General features: G+C 53.2%; 1 protein-coding gene across 1 annotated transcript in view; it reads right to left on the reverse strand.

The window, feature by feature from the left end:
• Positions 1-720: 720 nt before the first annotated feature.
• Positions 721-13,988, reverse strand: part of NOC2L (nucleolar complex associated 2 homolog (S. cerevisiae)) — a gene marked incomplete at its 5' end in the record, with an annotated part of 40,170 nt that continues 26,902 nt past the window's right edge. Inside the window, 4 exons of the mRNA XM_010182271.1 lie at positions 721-866; positions 2,343-2,483; positions 6,833-6,968; positions 10,010-10,123. Of these exons, the coding sequence (XP_010180573.1) occupies positions 721-866; positions 2,343-2,483; positions 6,833-6,968; positions 10,010-10,123 (537 nt within the window). The remainder of the gene's footprint in view (positions 867-2,342; positions 2,484-6,832; positions 6,969-10,009; positions 10,124-13,988) is intronic.

Below are 13,988 nucleotides of genomic sequence, written 5' to 3' on the forward strand. Positions count from 1 at the left end.
ACACAGGGTTCCCACCCAAGCACCACTCCTAGGGGAAGAGACAACAGCTGCACCTGGAAACACCCTGGTGATGCAGGGGTTGGCCCTGAGGTAATTTTCCTTCCTACACCACCTCCCAGCTCCCCCCCACCCCCAGCTCCTAAAGCACTTACTCAAAGTGGCACCTCTAGTGTACTTACAGCCAGCACTGCTGCTGCTGCTAAAGGCGTCCATTGCAGCGGGGACACAAAGCTCTGAGCTGCTCTGTGGGATCCTCACAAACTTCTTGGCCAAATGGAGGGTGTGGGGAGGGCCCACAGCAAAATTCAGGGCCACAGGGGTGGTATAGACAGGAGGACCCTGAGATGAAAGGACTTGTCCTGGCCCTTGGTCAGCTCACACTCCAGCAGGAGCTGAACCTGAACCCGGTGTTATTTACAGCAGCAGATTTTAATGACAGCTTTTTATTACCTGTGCTGAGAGTTTTACTGGCTTTGACGTGACCACAAGTTTACTGTTACCAAAAATACACGTAACTGGTAGAAAAAAAAAGCAAGTCCAAGTAGCATCTCCGCTGTGTCACTGAGTGAGTCCTTGGTGGCACCTGGGGCTGGCCCCCACCCCTGTGCTCCGCAGCTCTTACCAATGAGACCCAGCTGCAGGTGGCCAAGGCTGGGTGATCCTGCATGGCTGGGTGATCCCGCACGCAGCCGCTCTGTGAGGGATACGCTGGGAGGGTGCTCAGTCATCATCAGAGAAGGCCAAGTCCTCCACAATGTCCTCATCCCCCTGCGCCAGCTGCTCCAGGTCCGTCCGTGACATCCCAGGGGGGCAGCGCCTCCGCTTCTTGGCCCCTTGGGGAACCTCAGCCGCGTCCTCGCCTTCCTCTGCGGGTGGAAAGAGCGAGAGGTGTAAATGCTGGGAGGTGAGCGGAGGCGACTCATTGCTAATTAATCCCAGACACTCATTAATTTATTGGCGCCACTGCAGCTCCCAGATCGCGGTGGGAGAGTGCTGCAGGGTGCGAGCACCGGCTCTGAAGCACTCGTGGCGATGGCAGAGGACGCCTGACCAAGTGCTGTGCCCGAGGCAGAAGCACAAAGTAAGAAAGGAGGGTGCACAAGACAGGCAGCACCTCCAAACCTTCACCCCTCACAGCTCAATCTTCCTCAGCAGAGGTGCCAGGATGGGCTTTTGGAGCTGTCACAGGAACCGCACAACTCCCAAATGTAAAACTGCTCCAAGCTGCTCCTTTTATTGAAATGATAATTTAATCGTGGGGAGCAAATTGAGAAGAGTTTTCCAGGTGCTGTCCCCATTCCCAGTGCCCTTCCCTCTCATTCCAAAGTGTGGCTTGAGCTTCCCACACCTTCCTCGAACCCCTTTCTTAGGCACTACGAGACTCTGCTGGCTCCACGCCGTGCTCCTCACGGGTGAAAAGGGAGGGTGAAGGTTCCTGCTCCCCCAGACACCAAGGAAAGGAGCTTTTCCTTCAGCTTATCTGAGTGCTCCAGCAGCAGCGAGGGGAAATCGCTCCCTCTTCACCCTTTACGGCGCTGTCAGAACATGCATCAAACCCCCAGCTATTCTCGGCGCCGAGGTTTGGCTGTGCATGCCAAGCCACAGCCATCTGCCACGCTAACGCAGGCGGATTTTGCTCGCGCTTGGACTCCTTCCCCCTTCCTGCTCCCCCCCTGCTCCCCAAACTGGTGAAGGAAGCCTGCACACAGGAGCCTTTGTGGCTGCTCCCCACAGCCGCACATCCCACCCAAGGGCACGCGTGGGGCAGGGGCTCAGCCTGCCAACACGAAGGCCTAAGCAAGGGGCACACAAAAGGCAGCGAAGGGACGGCACAGCCACCACGGCCCCCAATTCCTCTGCTAGGGCAGCGGAGTGGGAAGCAGCCACTGAAGGGTTACCCCGTGCAGCACCCCATGGCCCAGGAGGTGCTCAGGTGCTCAGATGAAAAGCACAGCGCTGCTGCCTCCACACCCTGGTGTGTTTGTAACCTGTGGAGAGCCTTGAAGCCAGGGTTTGGTACCCCCGGTGGGGTGGGCTGCACTTCAAGAGCTTGTTTGAGCCTCTCTGCAGGAGGGCCCTGCAAAGAGATGAAAGGGGCTGGTGCCTTGTTAGAGCAAGGCCTGCAGAGCCCTTAACCCTTTCGCTCTCTCTCTACCAACTCCAAACTGCCACGTCTCCCTGTGCGTGTCTGGGTGTAAAAGCCCCTCCTGACACCCTGCAGCTCCAAACAGCAGCGCAGCAAGAAAGAGGAGAGGGTTTCTTTGTAGTGGAGCCCCCAAACACCAAGGAGCCTTCAGTCACCAGCGCTGTCAAGAATTCCCTTCCCCAGCTGCACTGCTTACCCTCTGAGTCGCTGTCTTCTTCCAACTCTTCCTCCTCCTCCTCGATCTCGTACCTTCCTTCCTCTTCATCGTCATCCTCGCCATAGTCCTTGCTGCTGGCTTCTGAACTGTCGTCGGATGCCTGCTTGGCTTTGGCTTTACCTGCAAGTAATTTCACTATGTAAATGGAAACAGAAAGCAGGACAGGCAGGACAAGGGCAAGGCACCGCTGTCCCAACGTTCATCCTCAGGAGCACGCTCGCACACTAAAGGGGAAATCCACCGTATTTCTCCAAAAGAAGGATGCTTTTCATTTCAGAGGCACCTGCTAGAGGCCAGGACATGGAAAGTCAGAGAAATGACCTCAGAAGCAAGGTTTTGCTGCTAAAGCCCAGGATTTGGTGCTTCCTGGTATTTATGAAGCACCACCGGCGCAGCACCCAGGGGATGAAGAGACCCAACTGTTGCCCTGCTCTGAGACAGGAAAGGGAGGAGAGGATTACAGACAGAAGAGCACAGTAAGGAGAAATGGGTGTAATGAATCATGAGAGGAGAAGGATCCAGCCATGAGACCAGAGAGGGGCTGGTTCCTCTGAGAAATTTGTGCCTGCACATACCCACTTCCATGGTGGTGATCGAGAATGGGTCAGACTCCCTGGCTCAGGGCATCCTTGTAAGCCTCTCTCAGCTTTGTTCCCTCTGACTCACACCCTTCTGTGCACAGGGGGGTCAGCCCTGCCAGCACGCAGCCTCCCACGGACCGAGCTCTCTGGGGTGCCTGCAGCCATGGAGAGCACCCCAGGGGATGCACTGCAGTGCTGTTCACATCACATCACGTTGACAGGCCCCCGAGCAGCTCAGCAGTAACCCAGGGGTCCACGCTTGCATCCATCAAGCAGTGCTAGGAAAAACACCACAGATCCAGCTACTGGAAGGGATCTGGGTAAAGGCCCTGGGGTCGTTCCTATGTGCTACGACACAGGCAAAGAGGCCACTAAAAGGAATTTACTGAACTTCTCCAGTGTCCTGCTCCCCTCCCCTTCCTCCGATGGACTCACAGAGGCCTCTTCGCGCAGAAGGCGGCAGAAATGCATCAAGACTCCAGAACACAACGTGTAGGGTGCTCTGGTTAACCAGGGCTGCTTCCTCCTCGCTCCCGGAGCTGACAGCTCACAGCAGGAACTGTGCCACCGAGCAGGGCCGCGATTCTCCCGCTAGGAAATGAAAATATCTGACCTCCCCTGCCACAGTCCTGGCCTGGCATTAAATCAGGGTAATGTGATTAGGCAAGGGATAAATGAAGAAACCTGTTTGAGTTCATTAGCGGCACACTGACACCTAATGTGGACAGATCACTTGGTGTGGCCACAGCCACAGCCACGCTCCCTCCTCTCCTCACCTTTCATTGCCTCAGCTCCTCTCCCTGAGCCATCGATAACCTCCAGGAGCCCTTCGTGGCAGAGCTCTGTCAGCCGGGAAACAGGAGCACAGCCACGTCCCAGCACACAGATGGACCAAATCCACGCTTTCCTTCGCCATCCCTGGGCTCTTTCCTTCCCTGCCTGCTCGGGGGCTCCTGAAATGTGCAAACTGTGCATCCCCCACCTTCCTCCTGGGCTCCCTGGGGAGATGCTGAGGGGCTGCAGTCCTGCCGAAACAAGCAGGCAGCTCTTGGCTCCACCTGCACAAGGTAGGGGGGCTCTCCCCTCGGATTCCCAGGATTAAAAGAAGATTGCTAATTCATCACCCTCCTCCATTTCCATCTGCAGCTGTAGCTGCTGCATGCATCACTACACCGCTCGCAATCTATTCCCCGGGGTGGCTGCACCACGGCCAGGTGTAGCCCAAAACACAGCGACCAGACACAGAAAGCCAAGAGGCAGCACGGCCTTGTGAGAAGGGTCACCACACAGCACACAACCCCAAAGTCCCGTCTCAAACCCCGCTCCAACTGTGTCTGACACAATCATTACACCTGAATTGTCCGTGCAGGGATGCACAGAGATGACTACACAGCAGCAACGCAGGATGCCCTGACAGGGAGGTAACCACAGCTCCCAAAATCTGGGTTCTGAAAGGTGCAGATGTGGAGCGGTGCTGATGAACTCACCCACCACGTTCCCAAGAGCTGTCCACCACCCTCTGCCTTCTTTCAGGAAGCCCTAAAATAAATGGAAGTGCCAATACGGACAGAGCAGGGGGCTCAAAGCGCAAAGAAACCCATCGAGACTGGGGAAAAGGCCGCTGTTGTCAAAGAGAAATGGCTCATCACGGCTGCTAAGGTTAAGGTCAAGGTAAGGAAGGAGCAGAGAGCTCAGCAGGAGCTGAAGGAGGCCTGGAGCTGCTGGGCTGCTCTGAGCCCTTGGTCCCTGGCCTAATGCAAAGCTGGGGTTCAATTCAGAAGCCAGGCCTAAGAGATGGGTTTATGCCTGCACCCCACGTGGTCCATTAAAGCAGAACAAGAGGCTGATCAGAGAGTTCAGTCTTCATTTCTGCCATCAGCTGCTCAACATGTCTCTCAGAAGCAGTCTGAGGCTGGTTCAACATGAACCAAAGTCCCTCTGTCGTCCCAGACTCTCCTTTGGCCTTATCTGAGAAGGTTGTTACGCCTTCAAACCTCACAGGTAAAGAAGCGCACACACAGCCCACAGCAGCTGCTCCCAAATTCCCTTGCATGTGGCCACCCAGCAGAACAACGGCCACACAGACCGGGAGCTGCAGCAAAGTGAAGCTCTGGCTGCTGTGCCATCCGCTGCAGCAGCCCTGACAGTCACCGAGTGCTGGGAACATCTCCCACCCCACACAGAGCGAGAACAAGAGCTCATTGTATGGCATCTCCCAAGGCACGGGCGTCTTTCCCAGGCCCCTGTCCCTCTGTAGCCACAGCGCTGCCCGCAGGGGACTTCACCCCGCACTACAGCACAGACCCAGCCTCGGGATCCATGGTGGTCTGAGCACGGCTGCTCCTTGGGATGCAAGCTGCCTTCAGGGCCTGTTGTGTCCCTCCAGAAAACACCCTACGAGGAGCAAAGGCTGTGGAGAGGTGGCTGAGCCAGCAGTGCTGGAAGGCAAAGCCCATTTCTGACACCGCAGCACTCATACAACCAGAAGCTGAAGCTGAAGCTGTGGGACTCGTACAGAGCAGGGAGAGTCCTGTGATACCACGTGGACCTCAGTCCCCATTTACACCCTCTTCCCAGTGTACATCAGCCCCTGGAAGCTGCTGAAGAACCGCAGGACAGACGTCGCAAGGGCAGGCAGGGGCTCAAAGCCATGCCTGACAAGTAATTTCCAAACCTTGATGTTCAGCAGATCTCTACAGCGAGCAGGCAAGCAGCAGAGCCAAGGTAAGAGCCGCATACGTTAGGTGCCACAGAGCTGCCATGGATGTACTGTACCATCAGTGATGCTCATCACAGACACACCTCGACAGAATCCCAGTGCTCATCCACCATCAGACCAAGAAACCTCCAATGCCTACATCAAGTGAGCCCCTGGGAGGCACAGCAAGAGAGCCTGGGTTTCCCTGGCTCCCAGCAACCTTTTAGAAGCCACTGAGATCCCTCTGAGGCACTGACAGCAGTCAGGACAATCCCAGATCTCAGGGATTTACCTCAGCAAACCACTTTGCCATCACACTGATCCCTCAGTACCTCGGTGGCTCATGTGCTCTTGCTCTCCTCTCATTCTTTGCTGGGTCACTTACAAAAATCCACTGACTCCAACCTCAAGCTATCAAATAAGAGTTTTCCAAAGGGATTTATCTCAGCAAACCACTTTGCCATCACACTGATGATCCCTCAGTACCTCGGTGGTTCATGTGCTCTTGCTCTCCTCCCATTCTTTGCTGGGTCACTTACAAAAATCCACTGACTCCAACCTCAAGCTATCAAATAAGAGTTTTCCAACCTTCTCTTCCTCCTGCATCACAGATGCCTGTGAGGGAGCTCACTGGTTGTGTAGTAAGCCTCAAGATTTATCCTCACACCTCACCACGTGCACACCAGACCAGGACTTTATCCGTAGATTAAACCTCCACACAAGAAAACTCCGTATTCCTGCAAGTCGCCCTACCAGATGAACTAGACATTTGGAGAACCTCCGATATCCCAAATTACAAAAAGAACACCCAGGTTTTTCCTCAGACCGTGTGGTGAACCCCTCGGGCAGGTTGCACAATTTACGGTGGCCCCCTCGTGGTCGCAGCCAGAGGATGACACCACTCCGTTTCCTCCAGAGGCTCCAGACCTCCTGGGCTTGTCAAGAACACTCCAACATCAGTCATTATAGAATAAATAAATCATGCCAAGAGAGGGTAACCATTCTTCTATCAAAGAGCCTTCTTCTGGTAAAATAATAAAAAAGGCTCCAAAAAGCAGCATTGTCCTGGCTCCCTTTCCCTGGTAGTGTATCTTCTGAACCAAACATGAGGAGCATGGGCAGGGCCACACTGACTCCTGTCATGCAGAATTCTGGACAAGGAGGAGGTATGCCCAGCCCCAGTCCCATACCTTTTATGGGGAACCCAACGCTCTCCTCATCGGAGTCACTGTCCAGGTCAAAGAGGTCCTTGAATTCCTTCTTATCTTCCTCCTTCCTTTCATCGTGCTTCTTACGTTTAATTTCTGGGAAGTTCAAGTCTTCAAGCTGGAAAAAGCCAAAAGCAACAGTAAGAACAACCTTAATTTGTACTTTTAAACATAAAATGCTGAGCTTAAACACAGGAACTTGGCTTTGCCCAGCGTGCCTAAGCCACACTGCCAAGAGCAGTCGGGTCTGCCTGCTGCCAACCAGGGGAGCAACAGAGAGGTTGGCGAGCCGGTTACGAAGGTGAGTGCTGCATGCAAAGCACCACTGCTCCACGGATCTTTACCTAATTAACTACTTTTGCTAATAGGCCATCCACTGCTGGGACCTTAGCATGGATAAAAACACAAGACAGCCAGAACAAGCTGGGTCCCTGGACTGGAAGCCAAGCACAACCAAGCCAGACCACGCTGGTCAGTTCTCCACCGACGCCAAAAGCTGTGACAACTCCAGCAAAGGCCCTGCCTTTTTGGCTGCGGATTTCAGCCTGGTGAAATGGCAAGGTGCTGCAGATGCTATAGGTCTGTCTATGCCACAGCTCCAGTTGCCAGCCCTTGCGGAGATCAAGGGGCCAAGGGCCTTGCTGCTGCGGCCAGCCAATATCAATGCCATTAAGTACTTGCAATTGACACCACCTCACTGCTCTTTACACCTCTCCGGAGGGGGATTAGGGGGAGGATTTACTTGCGAGGGCTCAGGCCAGCAGGGCAAAGATAATCAGAATGCAAATTAAATCCCAAGTGCTCTCTGAACATCAGCTGCCCGCTGCCCGTGCCTGGCTGCACTCCTCCTGGGAAGCACTCATGCATTAGCACACATTAGCGTGCTTGGAAACATTCGCCCTACGAGCAATAACTCATTTGCTCTCTCCCACCCGTCAGACCACCCCTCAACGCGCTCCTCTCTGACCACATCCACTTCAACCCTCCCGTGAGCCTTCCCCAGCGGGAGCTGCAGCAAAGCAGTGTCTATATGGGAAAGCAGCTCTCAGCAGAGAGAAAAAGAGTGAGAGCACGGGGACGGGAGGGGAGGAAGAGACACGGAGATGTGCATTTGCTCCTGCAGCCAATTTCGGCAATTTTTCCCAGCCTGTTTCACGGTTATGGTCCCCAGCTGGACAATATTGATCCTGGGAGCTGAGCACTTACAAGCAATAACCTGCAGCACCAGGATGCAAAGTCAGAAGCTGGCCAGAGCGGGGGCGAGGGGAGCAAACCACCAAACACCGCTTGCAGAGTCCTAATTCTAAATCATCTTCCCACCTGCTCTATCCACTACGAGATGCCTCTCGTTCCACCGGCCCTGCAGAGACCTGCTGGGCTGTCTCCGTGCTCTCCAAACAGCATTTGTGCATGCCAGAGCACTTGGGAAGCCAAATGCAGCAAGAGCAGCAACAGAGCCACTGCCACACAGCTGCCCTCAGCTGACCTAGTGACATTCACCTCCTTCCTAGGGTGGCTACGCTGCAGCAAGCTCCACGTGGGGCAGGGGACCTGTCCCCATTTCCAAAGGCAGCCTGCAGTTGTAGGTGACATCAGGACTGGTTGCACTCAACCCGAGCTTATTAAAAAGGAGCCGGTGTTGAATCACACTAAGCTGCGCTACGTCCAGTTTTCTGAGGTTCCACAGGAGCGCCTTCGAGACGGGCACCCCAAAATAAAGGCACCAGAAAACCCTACTAGCTGCAGAGTGATCACAAAGCAAAGGAATGAGAACTGCACTGAGCCACAGCTCACAGATACAGCCCGTGTTCATCACACAGAGACAGTAATTAGGTAATTTGGGGGCCAGTCTTTTAATCCCCAGCTACAGGGCTGCTATCTACTGAGGCTCATGAAGCCGATTAGTCCACATCCCATTAAAAACCATTGGGAAAAGCAAAGGGAATGGGCAGACGGGGTCAGCGTTGTTCTATAAGGTAAGTCGCAGCTCGCAGCAGCTGAGAGCCAGGCTGATTTTTTTTCCTGTTATTATTTTTTCCCCCCCAATGGCTGCTAATGGGACATGGATTTTCCCAGCCCTAATGGGCCTCATGGTGTTCACTCTCCTGCTGGGGCTCACAATGCTGCATCATTAAGCTTGCAGTCCCCACCGAGAGAGACAACGGCCCCATTCACCAAGCAAAGATGTCAGGCAGCCACAGGCCCTTCGGCAAGCTCACTCCAAAACCTGTCTTTCTCTCCAGTTTATCTGTTCAGCCCACTTTCTCCAAGGGGAAACAAGGCCCCGTCACGGCCCTTCAGGCTTCCCCTGGTTTCAGAAGTCACCCTCTTGAGCCTTGCTATAGGAAAGCAATCCCCTCAAGGCAAACTCTCCACCTCAGCTAGTCCTGGCCACCCCACAGAGCTTCCAGCTCTCCTCCTCCCTCCAACATGAGATGGGGACTTGTCTACACCCAGGGCTGACCTCCTCTCCCCTTGCAATGGCTGCTTCAGTACCAGGAAGGTGTCAGCTCACACCAGCAGAGCCAGTTTTGGGCAAGAGATCAGCCCCACTCACAGTTATCACTTCTTGCTGTTTCTTAGCTCCCCCCATAATTTCCTTTCCACAAAGGCCACATTCTCCTGCTGGGTTTGCACAGAAAAGCGTGCTTTTTGCTCCCTCCGCAGGGCTGCCGCGGGGAATTTCAGCCTCCTGTCCTTATCTCAGGCTGGTGTATGACAGCGAGCATTTCTACCATCTCCCAGGTTTTCTGCCACGCTCAGGGGCTTGGCTCCGAGCCAGCCATCCTCATGTCCCATTGATTATTTTAATTGTTCCCCCACCATACGCTGGAGACACCAATTATATCTATTTCCTGCTCCCTGGCCAAGAGCCTAGCGCAGCCACTTTCATTGCATTAGCATCGAGACAGCTTGCCTTTAGACTCCTGATGTGAGCGAGCTCCCACCCCCACCTCCTGCATCCTGCAGTGCCACCAGGAGCGGTCACAGAGCCTCCCCTTGGGCAGGAGATGTGGGAAATGGCCTTTCTGTCCAGGCAGCAAGTCCCATCTCACAACCAGCCACCCCCACACGGGTGAAATAAGAAAATGCCAAACAGAACCAGTCTCTGATACTCATCACAGATGATGCCCGGTGAGTCAGGTGTTTTATTCTTACTCTTTCTTTGCCGCTGATTTCCAGTTGTATCTCCTTCTCTCTCAGCTTCTTCCACTGAGTATAATACTTGGTCAGAGGTGTCCCCTCCTCTTTGACCTGCTTCTCCCATTGCTCCTGTGGAGAGAGGGGGTGCAAATTTAAGAAAGGTTTTCAAAGCAGTTTTCCAATACAACGTTGGCAAACAGAGGTTAAGAACTTTCCCAAAATACCTTTTCCCAGCTTGTGGGCAGGAAATTGGCAACTGTGACTAAGAATGCAAACATGTGAATTCAGGCACCGTCATTTAAGCTATTACTGAGTCAGAAGTGGTGTGACCGACAACTCTCCTCAGGCAGAGCAACGCCTGGGCACTGCAGGGACATCAGTGCATCAGCTTACTCATGCAACACCAAAGCACAGGATACCAACGGCACAGGAATTCAGTCATGGGGGAGACACAACTGAAGGACAGCATAAGATCCTCACAAAGGTGGTACCTAAGATGCTTTACATTATGGAAGATAGCCCAATTTTCACAGCATGGTGGTCTGAAAAGTGTGTTCACAGATTGCTATTTCCCCCTTCTAGAAGAGGCCTGATTCTCAGAATTGCTGAGGACTCACAACAGGCTCTCCCTGCCTTTTGGGATCTGTTATTACTGTCTTGGTCTTGAACATTCACTTCCACTCCAGCTCGAGTGAGAAGGCCCTGACACAGAAGTCAAATCAGATGATGCAGCCTCCTGTAAAGAAAAAGGATTTACTTCACCTGAAACCTGAAAGTAGGAATCCAAGAGACAGATCAGAGAATCCATCAGGACAAAGTCTGTCCCCTTCTCCTCCAATGGAGGCATTTGATCACCTCCTCAGATCTCGCTTTTTAATTCAGAAAAACCTCCCGCAAGCACTACAAGACCCAAGCACCAAAGACGTCTGATCGCCTGCTCCCCCTGTTCCACAGCCAAGTGTTTATTTCTGAAACAAACACTGCCCTGCAGGGTCTTGGACCCGTCCCAACCTTCAGAGAGCAGAGCACGAAGAACTGCCGAGTCTGTTTCCGCTGTCCAAGCAGGGAGAGAAAGGAGGTGCAAACACCGTAAATGGTGGGAGGCAAATGAGATGGTTACAAATTCTTTTACGCCTCAATCATTTGGCAGGTTAGTGCTGAACGGGGGGTGGTGGTATGTCGTATTAAAATACATCCTTCTTAACCTGCCAACATCCCTTTAACTTGAAACCCACACAGAGCTCTACCTGTTAACTGGATTACCACAGTGCCCAGAGGCTTTGCTTTACCCCAGTGTAAAAAGTCACTCTAAAGTCAGCAGAAAGACATGACGCGTGAGTAGGAATAGGCATGGGAAGAAGGGAACGAGCAGCAGGAACAAAGGTTAGCGTGGATACACGTAAAGGTCAACAGCAATCCAAAAAGAGTATCCTGAATCTAAAGGGAGCTTGTAGAGAGGTGGGTGCTGGTCTCTTCTCCCAGGTGATGGGGATAGAACAAGGGGAAACGGCATCAAGCTGTGCCAAGGGAGGTTCAGGTTAGAGATAAGGAGGAAGTTCTTTACTGAGAGGGTCGTCAGAAGCTGGAACAGGCTGCCCAGGGAGGTGGTGGAGTCACCATCCCTGCATGTATCTAAAGAGCGGGCAGACGAGGTACTTAAGGATATGGTTTAGTGGGTAGACAGGAGCGGTTGGACGTGATGATCTCAGAGGTCTTTTCCAACCGAGCGATTCTGTGTGATTCTGTGTGAATCCAGGGCTGAGAACAAAAGGCCAGACCATCTTCAGAGCAGAAAACGCAGCAACAGCTCAAATATTCTCCAGCAGATCTCAAATCAACTGCTTCTGGGGAACTGAGCCCAAAACTAGGGAGCTATGGCTGTGGCCTGTGAGTCAAGGTGAGGGAAGAAGTTTGTTTAAAGAGCAGCGCATGAACAAGACGACAGAAAGAGCAGGTCTCCGCAGTGGGCAGCAGCTTACACCAACAAGCAAGTACTCGGTGTGTATTATGAAGTGAAATACATCAGTTTATGCCAGCTCTTCATTTGCTCCGTCCCTGGGAGGGAAGTGGAGATGATGTGTGGTCTCTGCAGCTGGCACCAGGAGCTGAACTTTGACAATTAAACAGCGACCAGCTCGTGTCACCTGCGCTCTGATGGTGCAGGATCCATTTCCGCACCCCTCGGCAGGCGCTATGGACACTGCAGGAAGCCAAACAGCCCCTTCCTGGTAATCGCGGCTCCCAGACTCACAGCTCCCCGGGGTCTGTTTGTAACACGGCTCCAGGTCTGCAGGGCTGGAGCCCGCGTCCGCTCTCCGCTCTCCTCCCCGCCTGAGAGCGCAGCCCATGAACCGCCGGCTCCAGCAGCACCGTAAATGCGAGCGGGGACGCCAGCCAGCAGACAGCACGGCGTTGCTGTCGATCCGGCCCACCGCTAGGGCAGGAGGAGCACAAAGTCACCTCTTTTATAGATCAGGCTCCTATCAGGCTGCCAGCCGCCGTCAGACAATTTGTTGCTGCTGCTTGGTATGGACAGCTTTGGAGAAAGATTCTTCTTACAGAGGGCAAAAGCCTATTTGTTCTGTCTGATACAGCTCTTTTTGTTTTAACGCGTGCTGGAATCCAGAGATAAAAAAAGGACCATTAAAACACTTCCATCTTTCTACCAGGAACGGGGATTTTGAGAGAGTGGATGCCATCACACTCACCGTAACCATTTGCAATTCTCCTTCTACTACTGCTTTTACATCACTGTGCTGTCAGGCAACCCCCAGCACAAGTCAAGTCCTCAGTCTTAAAGAAACATGGAAGAAGTGAGGCTGAGCACGTCTGGGGTGTATCTGTCCCTTCATACCGCAGCTCCTGGGACGCAAGGAGGGATCCCCCACGTAAACATTGCACCACTATGCTCCCTCTGCAGCATTAAATTCAATCCCCAGGCTGTTTCTTCTTTAAAATTACAAAATAGAGACCCTTAGGTAAAATTCAGCTTTCTAAAGCATGCCCACTAGTCAGCAATGCTGATCCGATCACATTCACAACCTTTATTCCTCTCATTTAAACCTGTTTCTCTGAAATTCCCCCCATGAAACTCACATTTCAGCATGTTGCACGGAAGAATAGCCCAGAATTTGGGCTCTGCTCCCTACAGCAGAGCGGGCACAAATGCACGGATGTGAATACCAGAGAGCATTTGCTTTCAATCACTTTTGCTGGCAAGGGGGACACGCAAATACCTCACCCCCCTCCTCGCCTTCCCTCTTCTGGCAGCGTTTGCTCCTGAGAAGTGCCAATGCCCCACAGATATTGGAGACGGCCTGGCAAACTCAACCCAGACTTCAAGGGACACTCCAAATTGTGCTGGGAAGCCCAGGCTTTGTGGGAGGCTTTGGTCCTTTTTGGGAATCGACATCATCTGCTTGCAAAGGAGCAGGGGGGACACACAGGGCGGCAGGGGTACAAAAGATAAGCAGGTGCACCACTGTCAACTAGGAGATGCACAGGCAGCAAGATGTTAAAATAATCATTTGGTTCTTACACAAGGGACTGCAGCCAGAGCTGCTGGGAAAAGCAGACAGTGGCAGGGTTGTTGGAAACGCTGTTTTATTTAGCCAGCGAGCTTCCCCAGCCCATCTGTTTCGTGGAGAGCCCCAGGGACTGCAATCTCTGCCTCTGCAGAGAGGGTGGGTGGTCACAGCACTGCCCGCAAGAAATACAAAACAAAACCCTAACCGCCCCACTCCAGACGGGAAGCACAATTCCTGTAGCAAAACAGTCCAACCCAGAACCAAAGACTTCTCAGTCACTTCAAACCCAGTCCCATCAACCCCTCAATGCCAGAGCTGCGCTGCTGTGTCCTGGCACTGATATGTTAGGCATTCAAAGGATGGTTTTCCTGCAGGCCCTGCCCCTGGGTGTCTGAAGACGAATTAGTCTGCACTGCAACTTGTGCTCGATGCCCAGCTCCGTGCCAAAAGGTGGAACTTAGACCACC

Source organism: Mesitornis unicolor, unplaced genomic scaffold (assembly GCF_000695765.1).
Source record: "Mesitornis unicolor isolate BGI_N332 unplaced genomic scaffold, ASM69576v1 scaffold4334, whole genome shotgun sequence".
In the NCBI taxonomy this organism is placed as follows: Eukaryota; Metazoa; Chordata; class Aves; order Mesitornithiformes; family Mesitornithidae; genus Mesitornis; species Mesitornis unicolor.